This window comes from Pelophylax lessonae, assembly GCF_965119305.1.
Source record: "Pelophylax lessonae genome assembly, chromosome: 4".
Classification (NCBI taxonomy): domain Eukaryota; kingdom Metazoa; phylum Chordata; class Amphibia; order Anura; family Ranidae; genus Pelophylax; species Pelophylax lessonae.
In genome coordinates, this window is record NC_138771.1 from 556,479,296 (window position 1) to 556,494,634 (window position 15,339).

At 42.2% G+C, this 15,339-nt stretch overlaps 1 protein-coding gene across 1 annotated transcript; it reads left to right on the top strand.

The window, feature by feature from the left end:
• Positions 1-3,482: 3,482 nt before the first annotated feature.
• On the top strand, positions 3,483-4,335 carry TCIM (transcriptional and immune response regulator). The gene has a single exon (XM_082255469.1). The coding sequence runs from the start codon at positions 3,582-3,584 to the stop codon at positions 3,867-3,869; it is 288 nt and encodes a 95-aa protein (XP_082111595.1). The 5' UTR covers positions 3,483-3,581; the 3' UTR covers positions 3,870-4,335.
• Positions 4,336-15,339: the final 11,004 nt, after the last annotated feature.

The following is a 15,339-nucleotide window of genomic DNA, read 5'->3' on the forward strand; positions in this document are numbered from 1 at the left end:
GACAGAAGCCGGGGCACACAGAGGATCGGGAGGAAGATCCGGCCGCTGCACACTGCCGGGATACATCGCTGGATCCTGGGGACAAGGTGAGTACCCTCTCTTACAGGATCCAGCGATCTCCCTAGCGGTACCCGAGTGTGGCTCGGGGTTACCGCTTTTGGCACTGAAATTTAACCCCAAGCCACACTCGGGAATACCACTAGGAAGATTAAAAGGTAACTTCACTTTTGTGAGAAAAAAAAATAGCAACTAAAGAAAAATGAAACACAAGTCATACTGTAATTGAATAGTATTAAAAATTACCTTTCCTTTTTAATCTGCAGGTGCTGTAATGCAATATGGCTACCTGGAGCTGTTGTGTACACAGAATGTGTACTGACCCCACCCCAAAAACATAATTTCCTGCTTGTGTGATTGGCTGACTGATTTTCCCAGAAGTCTGCACTAAGATAAAAGTCAGATTTGAGGCATCCCCTGCAATATATATATATATTCCCAATAGGACATGTGTAAAGGGATGCAGGCCCAGCAGCTTTCCTCATTATTGCTCTGCAGCTGCACACCTGATTGATAATTATGAAACTACTCCCATTAGACCCACTCAGCACGGAGGCACAGAGGAACAAACAGCGATTTCTTCAGAATACCAAAAGGCAGGAATCTGCAAAAGGTTGCTATAATCTCTGTAATGTACATAGATCATGCAGAGGGGAATGTTTTTTTCTCAACAAAAGTGGAGTTACTCGTTAAGGTTCCTGACAAGATTCAGCAGAGCACCTGTAGTATTATTACCACTTCTGGACCACCCATAGCAGATTTATTGCTACAGGGTGGCCTTCCTGTGCACAATCATATATATATTTGATTCTGCACTTTTGCCTACAGGGGGGCGTGAACGCACTGCCAGTGGGCCATTTCTGCTGTGATAATCACAGCAGAAGCTGTCCTGTGGGTGAAGGGCCCAGGATGTCCACCGGCACTTGCTGATAGTCGGGCAGAGACTTAGAATGGAGGTCAGCCTATGTAAAGAAGAAAAATATCCCTATTCTGACAGAGGGGAACATGCCATGCCAAGTGGTCCAATATTTCCAATAGACGCGAATGTTAAAGACAGGGAGCAGTGCCATGCCAATCTGACCAATATTTCCCATAGATGCCAATGAGCACTGGAAGCTAAAAATTGGTCTAGGCAGGAAAGGGGTGAAAGTGTCCTGTTTTAAGTGGTTAAGGGGAATCCTATGACAAAATTAAAAAAAAAAAAAAACGTATGGGGTCCCCCCCAAAATCTATGCCAGGCTGCATGCTCAGATAAGGGTCAGGTATGGATTTTGGCATGGAGTTCCCCTTAAAATCTGTACCAGACCCAAAAAGCCTGGTGTGGACTGGGGGGGACCTTACCTAGTTTTTTCATTTTTTTTTTTTTTATCTGTATAATACATTACAGCCGCGAGCAAGTTTAAATTACATTTTTTCCTTTAGAAATGTCAGTATTGCTGCAGCAGGCTCCATACCTTGTACAGATGCGCTACTTTACAGGCACATGAAGGGGACCTCCAGGCACAATATTTAAAGGAATGTTTCATTTTTATTGTTTCACTTTAAGCATCATTAAAATCACTGCTCCTGTAAAAACGATTGTTTAAAAAATCTTTGTTTGCAATAATACATGTCCCCCAGGGCAGTACTTGGGCCACCAAACACTTTTTTTTGGCAATACCTTGCTAATAAGTCTTTAAAATGAGGAATTTTGATTTGTTATGTTTGTGTCCCATAGACTTTATTAGAGTTCGCATATTCGCTAGAACTATTTCCCTGTTCGTAATGTTCTGATGCGATTCAAACAGGGGGGTGTTCGGCCCATCACTAATAATGAGGGGCGGTAAGGGGCCAAGATTTGTGCTGCGAGGGGCAATTTCAGCATGGGGTTGGATTTGTCCTCAGAGGAGAAGGAACTAATTCTCATGGGGTAAGCATGCAGATCAGTGGCGGCCCCTCCATTGGGGGCGCCGCCCCCCCTATCCATGCGTCTGGCCCCCTAGTCTACATGCAGAGCGCCAGACACATGGATTCCAATAGGGTTTTTTTTTTTTTAAAAGCACGTGATTAGAGCCAGAGGCTCAAATAGGCTTCAAAAAAAGGGCGGGCTCGGGGCTTGGGGCGCAGAACACTGCGCCCTGAGCCCACCCAGTTGTGTGACAATAGCGAATGAATATTTGCTATTGTCACACGGATCCTCCTCCTGATCAATCAGAAAGCGGGTCCTGAGACCCGTTTCCTGATTGGCCGAAAGGAGAAGCCATGCCATGGGCCAAGGAGGAGGAGGAGGGAGGAGACGCAGAAGACTGAGGGGGAAGCAGCCACCGCCGCCACCGCTGCTGCCTGCCTGCCCTCCACATGTCAAGGGTGAGTGAGTCTACGTCCGGGGGGGTGTATGGTGTGCGGGCTGGTATGGTCCGGGGGGGAGGGGTACAGTGTGCGGGCTGGTATGGTCCGGGGGGGAGGGGTACAGTGTGCGGGCTGGTATGGTCGGGGGGTATGGTGTGCCGGCTGGTATGGTCAATGGAGCACCAGCCACCACTGATGCAGATTAGTGCTCAATTTTTTTTTTCTTGGGGGGGGGGTGGGACTTTTCTGACACATAATGCTCATACATCTTGGGAGGGGGGTGCAGTTTAACATGTTCGCCCTGGACTTTAGATAGCCTTGTCCCAGCACTGCCAGTGACTGATGTAAACTTGTGAAATTATCATTCTAAAGCTTTTTTCAAGATACTAAGTGGATCAGTTTACCTGTTGATGAAATTCCCAGGGAACCCGAACAATTGCTTATACGCACACTTGTTTTTTTTTTATTCTTTATATGTAATAAGAAGACGTTATTTGCAATAAGTCTTTTAGCTTCTCAGATTCCACGGTGAGGGTTTCTTTACCAGGATTAACTGTGCCAGCCACTAAGATTTTTGTTTTCACATAAGTGGATGGTTGAAGAGAATGCAGCCTCACCATATTTACTAAGCTAAGTAAATGTTCACTTTGCCAAGCAACAATTTTCTTCTGCTTTATTAAATCAATTCCATTGTGATTAAATGCTTTCATGTTCGCAGTCCCACGCTTCCTATCTGCTATAATATCCTTTTGCAGACCTAATGCACAATATTAACACAGAAGTTGCAGGACGAACTATAATTACTGACGGATGCATGCCTCCTAAGCTTTTTACAGGATAATTGCATGTTCTGGCATGCTTGTAATACTTAAAAAAAGCAAAGAAAGGAAGCCAGTAAAATTTTATAAAAGAGAAGGCTTTGTCTTCTACTTTTGGAGAGGGGGGGTTGGGTAAAATAAGAATTAGGGGCATCATTTCTGTAGAATTCAAGCACTTCACAAGGAGGAGGTGGAAAGGGTTAAGCTCCCAGTTCCGGTCCCTCCCCATTGGAGGGGGGGGGGGGGGGTGTCTGCAGACAGCTCAGGATATATAAGCAGCTCCCTAGCCAGTATTCTACACCAGTTGTGACTGTCACAGCACTAAGCTGCAGCTTCCAGCTCAGTACTTGCTGATCACACTGCCCAGAACCTGCCACCATGTCCACCTCCCTGAGAGTCAGCCCCTCGGTGCATGGCTACCGCTTCGACACTGCCAATCGCAAGAAAGCCACGGGCAACATCTTCGAAGGAGTGGACCAGGACTCCCTACAGAGGCTCTTTAAAAAGACCGGTGACAAAAAGGCAGAGGACAGGGCAAGGATCATCTTCTGCATTGACCAGGACAATGAGGAGAAAGCCAGGGCACTGCTGGCCCTCAAGCAGAGGACCAGGGACAAGATCCTGCAGTTCCTGAAGCTCAGGAAGCTCCCTATCAAAGTCATCTGAGGCTGTTGACCGCAGAACTTGCAATCTAAGCACAGAAGTGACTCCTCCTAAGACTGGAGAAAACCGGTGAGGACCAAGCTTGTCACTGAATTCTAAGCCTGATCCCTTGCAGTATTGATGGGACCGGTCCGCAGAGCTTGCGATTCAACCTCAAGAGACTGTCCTGATGAGTCTGAGCTTTTAAAGAGACTGTTTCAAAGGACTGACAGTCCCCTCCAGAGAAGGCAAGAGGTGTCCCCACCACGTGGGTGACTAAAGGAGAAGAGGTGCCTTGGCTGAGACCTATGAGATGGCTGGTGGCACATGTGAATGCTCTTGTTGTGGACAGTATCCTGTATTGGGGGCACCAGCCCCCCCATGTGATCAGAGAGAGAGCATATCGAGGACTAAGTTGATGCTAACATGACTTTTCTTGGTGCTGTAAATCCTAATACAAACTATTTATTATTTTGTGTGCTAGATTTTATTTTAATAAATATTTTTTTAATTATTCAAATTTCACTTGTAATTCTATTATTTCTTTAGAAATATCTGTCAATGCTTTTAGATATAAGGTTGATAAGATGAAAATGACACGAGATGCTTTTAGTGCACAGCACATGGTATTTAATCTCTGATTCTGTAAGAACTAAGCAATTTGTGTATTTGCAGCTGTTGTGGAACTACAAGGATCAGCATGCTGGCAGGACAGCTGCGTAAAATACACAGGATGTCACAGTCTTTGATGTAACCCTTTCAGTATTGCAACTGGTGGTACATTCAGGAAGGTATGCTTTGAAAGGTGTAAAACTGACAGCAAAGTGTCAGTAAGTGTGTGGTATACTGTATGTGCAGATTTCTGCCAATACATACTCAGGAGACCTAAAAAAGTGTATACTTTGGTTTTCATGAGCTCCAGGTTTGTCATGGGTACCAGGTTCAGAAAATCATGTTGCAGATCTCAACTGGTATGAGATCAATAAAAATCCTGTGAATTTAAAAAGCGTTCATGATAATGGTACCTTTATACAAAAAAAATAGCGCTATTATTTTAATAAAACATCTGTCAAACAGTGTTATGATAATAGAAAAAAACTAAAATACTACACTATACTACAAAAGGTTCTAATATTTCAATAAAACATCCATCAGACAGTGTTCATAATAATAATAAAAAAAACTATTATACTATACTATGCTTAAAAATTGGGCTATTATTTCAATAAAACATCCATCAAATAGCATTCAGAATAACAATAAAAAAAAAAAACTGTCAAACAGTGTTCATGTTGATAAAAAAAAAAAAAAAAACACTATACTATGCTAAAAAAGGTGCTATTATTTCAATAAAACATCTGTCAAACAGTGTTCATAATATTAAAAAAAATACTGAAAAACTAAAACACTATACTGTACTAAAAATGGTGCTAATATTCCAGAAACATGTGTTAAACAGGGTTCATGATAATAATAATAATAATAATAATAATAATAATAAAAAAAAACTCAAACCCTATAATAAAAAAATGATGCTATTATCTCAATAAAACATCTGTCAGAGTGCTCATGATAATGGTACCTCTATTTTAAAAAATGGTGTTATTATTTTAATAAAACATCTGTCAAACAGTGTTCATAATATTAAAAAAAAATACTGAAAAACTAAAACACTATACTATACTAAAAATGTTGCTAATAATCCAGCAACACATGTGTTAAACAGTGTTCATGATAATAATTAAAAAAAAAAAACTCAAACACTATAATAAAAAAATGATGCTATTATTTCAATAGAGTGCTCATGATAATGGTACCTCTATTTTAAAAAAATGTTATTATTTTAATAAAACATCTGTCAAACAGTGTTTATAATCATAAAAAACTAAAAAACTAAAATGCTATACTAAAAAAAGGTGCTATTATTTCACTGTTCAACAATGTTCATTATAATAAATGAATTTAAAATAAAACAAAAACAAAAAAAATTACATTGATCAAACAGTGTAAAACTGAAATATTATATTAAAAATTATGATATTGGTATAGTAAAACATATGTCAAGCAGTGGTCATGATAATAGTACTAAAAAATGTGCTATTATTTAAATAAAACATCTGTGTTTTGATAATGGTACCTCTATACGAAAAAAAAAAAAAAAAAATAAACTAAAAATGGTGCTATTATTCTAGTAAAAACAGTGTTTATAATAATGGTAATTCTAAAAAAAAAAAAAAAAAAAAAAGTTAAAGTAAAGCTGCTCAACGTGCAGGCCCAATGCAAAATAGAGAACTGTTATGTTCATCACCTGCTATTACAGCATGTAAATTATTTGGGGGGTAATATAAGGTAAATAATACAGACAGTAACTATACAGTATATAGCTGTCTAAACTTTCATCAATAATGTCATTCTGTATACAATTATACATTCTATATTTAAAAAATCAGAGGTCACTGTGCAGACAAATTACGTATTGGTGAGTAGAGAATAGCAGCTTAAAGCATATTACAGATGTAACACATTGGGGTTGATTTACTAAAGGCAAATAGACTGTGGACTTTGCAAAGTGCAGTTGCTCCAGAGCCCAGTAAATGATCAGAAGATCTGCTGACTTCCATCATTCAATCATGTAAAAACAAAAATGCTGTTTTTTATTTTTCCTTGCATGTATTTGGGTATTCTTTGCAAAGTGAACCTTCATCTCATCTAATTTACTAAGCTCTGAAACAATTGCACTTACAGAGTTCAGCTGCACATGACTGGATGATGGAAGTCAGCATCATTCAATTTACTGCTTATTTATTACGCTATGGAGCAAATGAACTTTACAAAGTGCACAATCTATTTGCCTTTAGTAAATCAACTCCTTATGGGGTTGATTTACTAAAGGTAAATAGACTGCGCACTTTGTAAAGTTCATTTGCTCCCTAGCTTAATAAATAAGCAGTAAATTGAATGATGCAAGAAAAATGTTGCTTTTTATATTTTCCTTGCACATGATTGGTTATTCCTTGCAACGTGAAGCCCTCATTTACTAAGCTCTGGAGCAACTGCACTTTGCAAAGTGTACAGTCTATTTGCCTTTAGTAAACCAATCGCTTATTGACACATTCCCCTTAAAAAAGCGAGTCATGGCCATGTACATCGGACCATTCAGTGAAAATTAAATCTCGGCTGCAGATGGATCTTCAATGTGTTCATTGTCCAAATATGACACAGAAGCTGTAGGACAATGGGTATACAATGTATATCATTGTCCCAGCAGGTGTATATTAAATGAGGTGTATTGTGGGACTTGTCACCCGGGCCGGGACAAGGGGTGGGCAAGAGGGGAGGCTGCCATGGGCACTGTGATATCATGTGAGGTGGGGGGGGGGGACTACAAGCAGTCTGAGGGGGAGGAGCTTTGTGTTGAGAGAGGGAATTTTGGGGGCGGCAGGGGATATACATTGTTCTAGGAGGGGAAATTTGGGGAGATGTGTTAGAAGTGGTGATTTGAGTGCATTTGTGTTGGAGGGGGTTGAAGCTGTGTGCTAGGAGGAGGAATTTTAGAGGGTTTGTGCTAGAAATGGTAATATGGAAGGGGAGGAGAGGAATTTGTGCTAGTAGGGATGATTGGGGGTATTTGTGCTAGGAGGGGAAATTTGGGAGGAATTTGTGCTGGGATGGGGAGATTTGGAGTGAGGGGAGAGGATTTGTGCTCAGAGGGGAATTTTGAGGGATAGAGGTTTTGAACTCGAAGGGGGAAAAATTTTTTTCTGGGGGAAGGGGTGGATTTGTGCTGGGGCATATGGAAAATGAGAGGATTTGAGCTTGGGGAGGGGGGGGGGGGAGATTGGGGGCAAAGACACATGCTGGGAAAGGGATTTCAGTAGGAGGCGGATTTGTATTGGGAGGAGGGGGAATTTATTCTTAGGGGGTTAGCATGCCGATTAGTGCTCAATTTATTTTGGGGGGTGGGGAGGGGATTTTTGCAGACAGACAATGCTCATACATCTTGGGGGGGGGGGGTGCAGTTTGGCATGGTTGCCCTGGGCTGGGGGGATTTGGAGTGAGGGGAGAGGATTTGTGCTCTGAGGGGAATTTTGAGGGATAGAGGATTTGAACTAGAAGGGGGGAAACTTTTTTTTCTGGGGGAGGGGTGGATTTGTGCTGGGGCATATGGAAAATGAGAGGATTTGAGCTTGGGGAGGGGGGGGGGGGGAGATTGGGGGCAAAGACACATGCTGGGAAAGGGATTTCAGTAGGAGGCGGATTTGTATTGGGAGGAAGGGGAATTTATGCTTAGGGAGGTTAGCATGCCGATTAGTGCTCAATTTATTTTGGGGGATGTGGAGGGGATTTTTACAGACAGACAATGCTCATACATCTTGGGGGGGGGGGGGTGCAGTTTCTCATGGTCGCCCTGGGCTTTAGATGACCTTGTCCCGCCACTGCTTGTCACATATCACCTATGGTGGCTGTAAAGTCCCTGACATATGGCAGTGTCAGTATTAAGAACTGCAGGTATTGTCCAATGGTGACCTACCAATGAGGTATAGACATCAATAGTTATGATCGACTTAATGTGACCGATGGCTGTGGATAAGTGATTCTACTTATAAGTACTATCACTTCCATTCAGGTCCTTGGAGAGCAGAATATCCAATGTATACTAAAGAATCCTGATACTAATCTGATTAAATGGCCATGCTGGGATATGTGATTCCACAATAAGTGAAAATAAAAAATATCAATTGTCATTGTATACAGTGATACAGAAGGAGGATTTCCCTTACATTATCTAAATTACAGGGAATTTCTCTCCAGGTATCAATAATTCCAAGTATGTATAAAACCCTAAATCTATTTTTCTGTACATTTAGCACCATCTCACTGTATACAGATTTCTTAAAGCTGAAGTTTAAGTATGGCAATTTTTACAGTTACACTGGTAAGGCATGGCATGGCACATGGCTGTGGGATCACCAGAAGGCTGGAAATCACTGCAGTAGGCACTGTAGTAGGCACTATAGATTCCGGGTCCCGTGCCATTCTGCAGGGCCAGATTAATGTAGGGGCTATTGGAGCTGCAGCCCCAGGCCCCTACTTTTATATAGGCCCCGGGTTGGCCATATTCACTGTTACCGCTCTTCTGTCACTTGTAAACACAGAAGTCTGGCTTCTATGCTCGCTTCCCCAGGCAGCTCCCTCAGAACCTCCCCACACAAGGAGGGACAGTTGCCGATGCATGGATGTGTTTATGGGCTTCAGAGACAGCATCCCATGTTGAATTAGGGATGCATGGCTGCACCCTTCCTCCTCTGGGTGCATGCCAAGGCACGGCCCTTAAGGCCCTTCAAAATCCTCAGCACCAAGCCCATGATGCTCTTAATCCGGCCCTGCCATTCTGCATAGGTGCCTTGCAGAGAACACCTTGCATTTTCTTAACACATGCAAAGCATTCTCTGATTGGATGAGTTGGAGATCATGACATCACCATTTTGCCTCGCCACCCTGTCTGAGCAGAAAATGCTTTGCATTCATTCAGGAAATGCAAAGCGATCTCTGAATGACTTGTTGGCCCAGCGGGCGACCTCCTCTGTTTACAATGCTGCAGGGTAGCCACTCAGCACTGGTCCTAGAAGCTAGTAAGAATCGCTGTAGTGGTGCCGACTTCAGCGATTTTCCACTTCCATAGTGTGAAATATACAGTATATATGTACATTGTTCCAAGTTGGACCAATGTAACTATGTACAAATTGCCATACTTAATCTTTAGCTTTAAAGAGTAAGGCTGGGCTCACACCATTGCAATGTTAGACATCGCATGTGATTCGCGCCGCATTGCTGTGCAGATCACATGCAATTTCTGTGCGATGCAAATTCACCCATACAGACTGTATGACTGAATTTGCATCGCATTCAGACACAAATGGTGTAGGACCCTTTTTTTTTTTGGTCCGCACTGTAATCAGAACGCACGGGTGTTCACACTGTGATCCAATTCCTGCACCATTAGACATTTCGCACTGCGATCTGCGAGCCAATCTGGGGGTGTCATTAACCTTGTATTGACACCGCAGCAGTTTTCAAAGGGCAGTGTGAGCTGCCTGCAAGAGACATGCAATGCATGAATCCGCACTGGAATTGTGCTGGTTCCCGCTTCGCAGTAGTGTGAACCCAGCCTCACTCTACTTTTGCTTAGAAAAAAACATTCCCCTCTGGGTGATCTCTGCACATTACAAGGATTTTACCATACTGTATTGCAGATTCCTACTTTGTTATTCTGAAGAAATCCCTTTGTGTTTATCTATGTCCATGTGGAAAGTGTATGAAATAGGACTGGTTTCATAATTATAAATCATCTGCTGCACTTGCAGGAGGAAAATTGCTGGGCCTGCATCCCTTTAGACGTGATTTCCTATTGGAAGTATCTCATAAAAAATGGGATGTCTGAAATCTAACTTGTATCTTAGTGCAGACTTCTGGGAAAACCAGTGAGCCAATCACATAAGCAGGAAATTATGTTTCTGGGGGGCGTTCTGTACACATTCTGTCATTTTTAATAACATTCAATTACAATATGAATTGTGTCGCATTTATATATGCTATATTATTTTTTTTTATTTGCTATTTTTTCCCCGACAAAAGTAGAGTTACCCTTTAAGGGTACATGTTCATTGTATGGCCACTTCCATTGTGCCTTGCGCAATATATAAAATTAGCACCGGTCATACATATGTATAGTTATATAAAGGTCTGGCAGTTTTATATGGTACATGTATAGCTTTCTCCCTGGACATATATATTTAGGAGGGCTGAAGATCAAAGACTAGCTGTAGGATGGGATCTGCTCTTTGAGTATGAATGTGGTAAAGCTTCACTTTGTAAAGAAAACCCAATCAGGTGCAAGGAAAAAAATGCATTGCTGTGTAGCACCCGCCTAGGTAGGTGCTAGAGAGTGAGTATAGTTTTTGGCTCTGTCTGCCTATCAGAGGAGCAGCAGGTAAATTCTATATTTCTCTCTGCTTAACAGGGAGCAGGATCTGTGAGTTAGGTCTGCTCTATGTGGTCAGGGTGTGATTCATGTGGTCTGAGGGAGTGTCCCCACTGATCCAATAGAGGCACATTGCACAGTGGAGGAAACCTGACCAATGGAAACATAGGCTTTGATACAGCCCCAGTGATTGGCACAGACTGTTGTCTTGCTGCATTGTGGGGTGGAGTATAAAAGCCAGGAGCACATGTGCTCGGGGTCTTTGGCTGGTGAGCAGAGTCCCGGAAGGCTGCCTCCTCTTCTCCAGCAGTTGGTGTATGGTCACAGGCAGTCGGCCTGGTGAGCCAGAAGTGAGGTGCTGAACCCAAAGGTCCAGAAGAGCTGACTAGGAGGTGTTGAGACACTGGAGAACCTCAAAAGCAGTATCATGAGTACAGGGGATCGTGTCTAAGGGCCTGACCAGAAAGGGGGCCACTCTGGAGTAGTGTAGTCAGAGGATGGGTGTCAGCTGGTGAATAGAAACGGGGTATGAGGTGTGTGCCCTGAAGATAAGTGCTAAAGAACTTTCCCTCAGATTCATCTAGTGGCAGGATTAAGCTGCGGCCTAGCCGTATTCTCAGACAGGAGTCCTCAGCATTGTGAATAGTTCAAGTTTAGAGTATCCCACTCATCTCTTCTCCCATCCCCTGTTAAAATAAGATTCTGCATGCAGTTGCTACCGGTAACTCAGAGGGACCTGGAAAGGTGAGAAATCCAGCAGCCCTCAAGGGGGCAGTGCTACATTAGGGGGCATTGTCCGGGATTCCCTCTGGGTTAATGCAATGGTTGCTAATGGCAACAGCCGAGAAATTTTGCAAAATAACATTATGCTTTCTCAAGAAATGTGCTGGAATGTCAGCGAAGAGAGTGATGTCTGCTCTACAGGGATTAGGTAGAGTGGGATGAAGCATTGTGAATAGTTTAAGTTTAGAGTATCCCACTCATCCCTTCCAATCCACATATAAAATAAAACAACAAAAACAACAACCCCTAGACTGTTCATTAACTGAGCCAGAAAGTAAAGTGTTAAGATTCTCCATGCAGTTGCTACCGGTAACCCAGAGGGACCTAAAAGTGTGAAATCCAGCAGCCCTCAAGGGGACAGTGCTACATTGGCTTCCACATGATTGGATGATTGAAATCAGCACAGCTTAACCACATTTACTAAGCTCAGGGGAAAATGAGTGTATATGCACTTGCAAAATGCACAGTCTATATGCATTTAGGAATCTACTCCTCTGAGTTACTGATCCAGGAAGGTTTGCAGATCAGTAAAGTCAGACAACAAGGAAAAATCCTTGTATTTAGTATTCTTGTTCCAAGTCAGTGATGTTAATTTTTTTTAAAGCCAGAAGATTGGCATAACAGTCAGGCAACCAGTATTTGCAATATAAGAAGGCAGAAAAAGGGTTTCCTTTTAAATGACACAGACATTTAATCCACGCCATTAACATAGCTTTGCCATTGCAGTCCCTGAATCTATGTATCTAATTGTACACTGAGGTTGGAACGGTTAGTGGGTGCTGTCCTGGCTGGGAGGGTTGGGGTTAATGCTCTGCCTGCTCTCCTGATCTTCTTGCCTGTGTGATATAAAATGGGAAAGTGGTCCGGTATGGGGGCAATGCCCTGCACGAGACCAGGGAGCCAACAGTGGCTTCACAGTAGGCACTTAGTGAGCACGGTACAGCCTTGAGCGCGAGTTCCACATGGGGATGGATACAGAAGATGAGACCCAGAATAACAGAAGGATGTTGTGGAACACTGTCCACACGTAGAGACTTTTAACTTGGGGTTCGCCCTGAAGATTTTAGCACTAGATTATGCCATCTATGCATCTACACTTGCGTGAAAGAGCCTGTAAAGACTATGGACACTGAAATGCACTTTCGCAGGTATGCCGGGGCAGTCCACAAGCCTTTAGTCATATTCAGGTATAGGGAAGTATCGTGTTTTATCTGTTGGACTGTGAAATGTCTATTTTTGCATTTTTGCCAAGTAAAGTATTGAAACCTTGTCACTACCTGGTCTAAAGTTACTAAAGGTGTATCATAAGTAACCGGCATGCACACAGTTAACCAGTGGACTTTACACATTGGGATATGAAGACATCAGCATAGAATGGAGGAATGCGAAGACAAAAGTAGTTACCAAAAATAACATTAATTTAACCCCCCTGGCGGTAATCCCGAGCGTGACTCGGGGTGGATTTTTTAGTCCAGGATCGGTATCCCCGAGTCACGCTCGGGGTGGATGTGCAGAGAGCGCAGCGGTGTCTCTTACCTTCTCCTGGCGATCCAGCGATGATCTCTCATTGCTGTGACCGCCAGCCGAGAGTCCCGCCGCTCGTCCGTCCTCCGTCGGTGTGATGACTTCCTAGTTCCATTCCCTGCAGCAGCAATGCTGCATGGGAGCAGAACTAGGGAGGGAAATTCAAAACGTTGCACAAAACACAAACACATAACACATTTTATATTATATATATATATATGTATATATGTGTATATATATATATATATATATATATATATATACCTATATACACACGTATATATATATATATATATATATATATATATATATATGTATATATATATATATAAAATTATATCATTGATTAGATTATAATTCATGCTTTATATATTATATATATATATATATATATATATATACACACACACACACACACATATATATATATATAATATATAACGCATGAATTATAATCTAATCAATAATATAATTTTATTATATATATTATATAATAAAATTATATTATTGATTCGATTATAATTCATGCGTTTGTGTTTCAAATTTATCACATCTGGGATGTCTACTAGAGTCTTGTTTTGGTCAGGTTTAAGTCAGTAATTACTAAGAATTGTAGGCCTATAATACATAACGCCAAATTTCCATGAAAAAAATTGTACCGCTTTTGGTATATAATTCCTGACATAATCATACCGCCAGGGAGGTTAACAAGCAGCCTGTGGGTAGCGTTGGTCGGTCAGTTTGCATGGTGTGCATTCATCTCTAAGTGTAAAGGCCCACCTTAATGAATATTCCCCAATGGCACCCTCAGCCTTGTCCCAGGGCATTGTTGAAGACGGCACAGAGCAAAGTTACCCCATGTGTGTGTAAATTGGCCCAGTAGCAGAGTGCCCAACGTAGCCCAGAAGAACCCACATGGGGTAGGCCTCCCATGTGACCCAGAACTTGGCGCCAAATCAGTTAATGGGGAAACATGGAGGACGTGACAAACCAACCATCTAGCTCTGTAGGATCACGCCCCACCAGCCCAGCCCACCTACAGATGCAGTCCTGTTTTTATATGGTGCGCCTTTTCTTAGTTTCTCAGCCCTGAGTGGCTTCATGCCCTTCCTTAGGGCATGTAAAACTGTGGCGTAAGCACCTGTTTTTTAGCGCCCCTGTCCTCCCATGTGAACGAGCCCTAATTCAGAAGACAAATATGTCAAATCAATGTCTAACTTTACAATATGAAATTTGGGTCCTGGACTCATGATGTCATTAATAAAACTCTCGCCAAGATCAAATAGAATACAGAATTATTCACATACTTTATGGTCTATTTATAAATCTATTTGTTTTTCCTCTTTGCTGTTTATAGAACTCTAAATATAGCTTAGTCCAGCTGTGTGAGGCCCCAGGCTACCCAGAGCACCCTTTCACCGCTGCAAAGAATGATGTATCAAGGTATGGGTACATGCTATACTAGAGGTGATTCATCCAGCTTAGTACAAATCTCTAAAACTATTTGAACCTGGAACACATTTGGGCATTTGTCTGATGGGCTGAGTAGTAAACAAAGGTCTGCATGTTACAAAAGGCTGAGTGGGAGAGGTAAATGGAAAATTCCATGTTATATGTTAAATAACTGGGCCCTTGTAGGCATCATTGCAGTAAAGGTTAAAGCATTACTCTGGTCTATTGGAACAGGGCAAAAGTTTCACAGAATCTGCAACTGACAGGTAACTTGGCCCCAAGTTCTTTCAGTGGCGGTGATCATCCTACAAACACTGAATAGGGAATTGTATTTTTGACAAATAAGAAATGTCCTTATGGTATAATCAAACGCTACTATGCAAAATAACGTTAATTCAATACCACCCACTTAAAACTAGCAAGTAAAACTCAGGGATAATATAAAAAAAAATGGTGAAGTGCTCCTTACTTCAAAACATGTGGTGCAGTTGACTCAGAAACTCCTAATTAGAGATCAACCGATTATCGGCAAAGCTGATATATCGAGGGCCGATATGCACTTTCCCCGGTATATTGGAATCGGCCTTTTGATTTACCGATATTGCTGATATTTCGGGAAAGTGCTTGTACCGGGGTGATGCCTGCAGCTAGAGGCATCACCCTGGTACCGGTGTCCATAGGCGACGGTCGGCTGTCTTGTAATGACAACCGATGTAGTCATTGTAGCTGTCATTCCAAGGAGCGGGAGGGGAC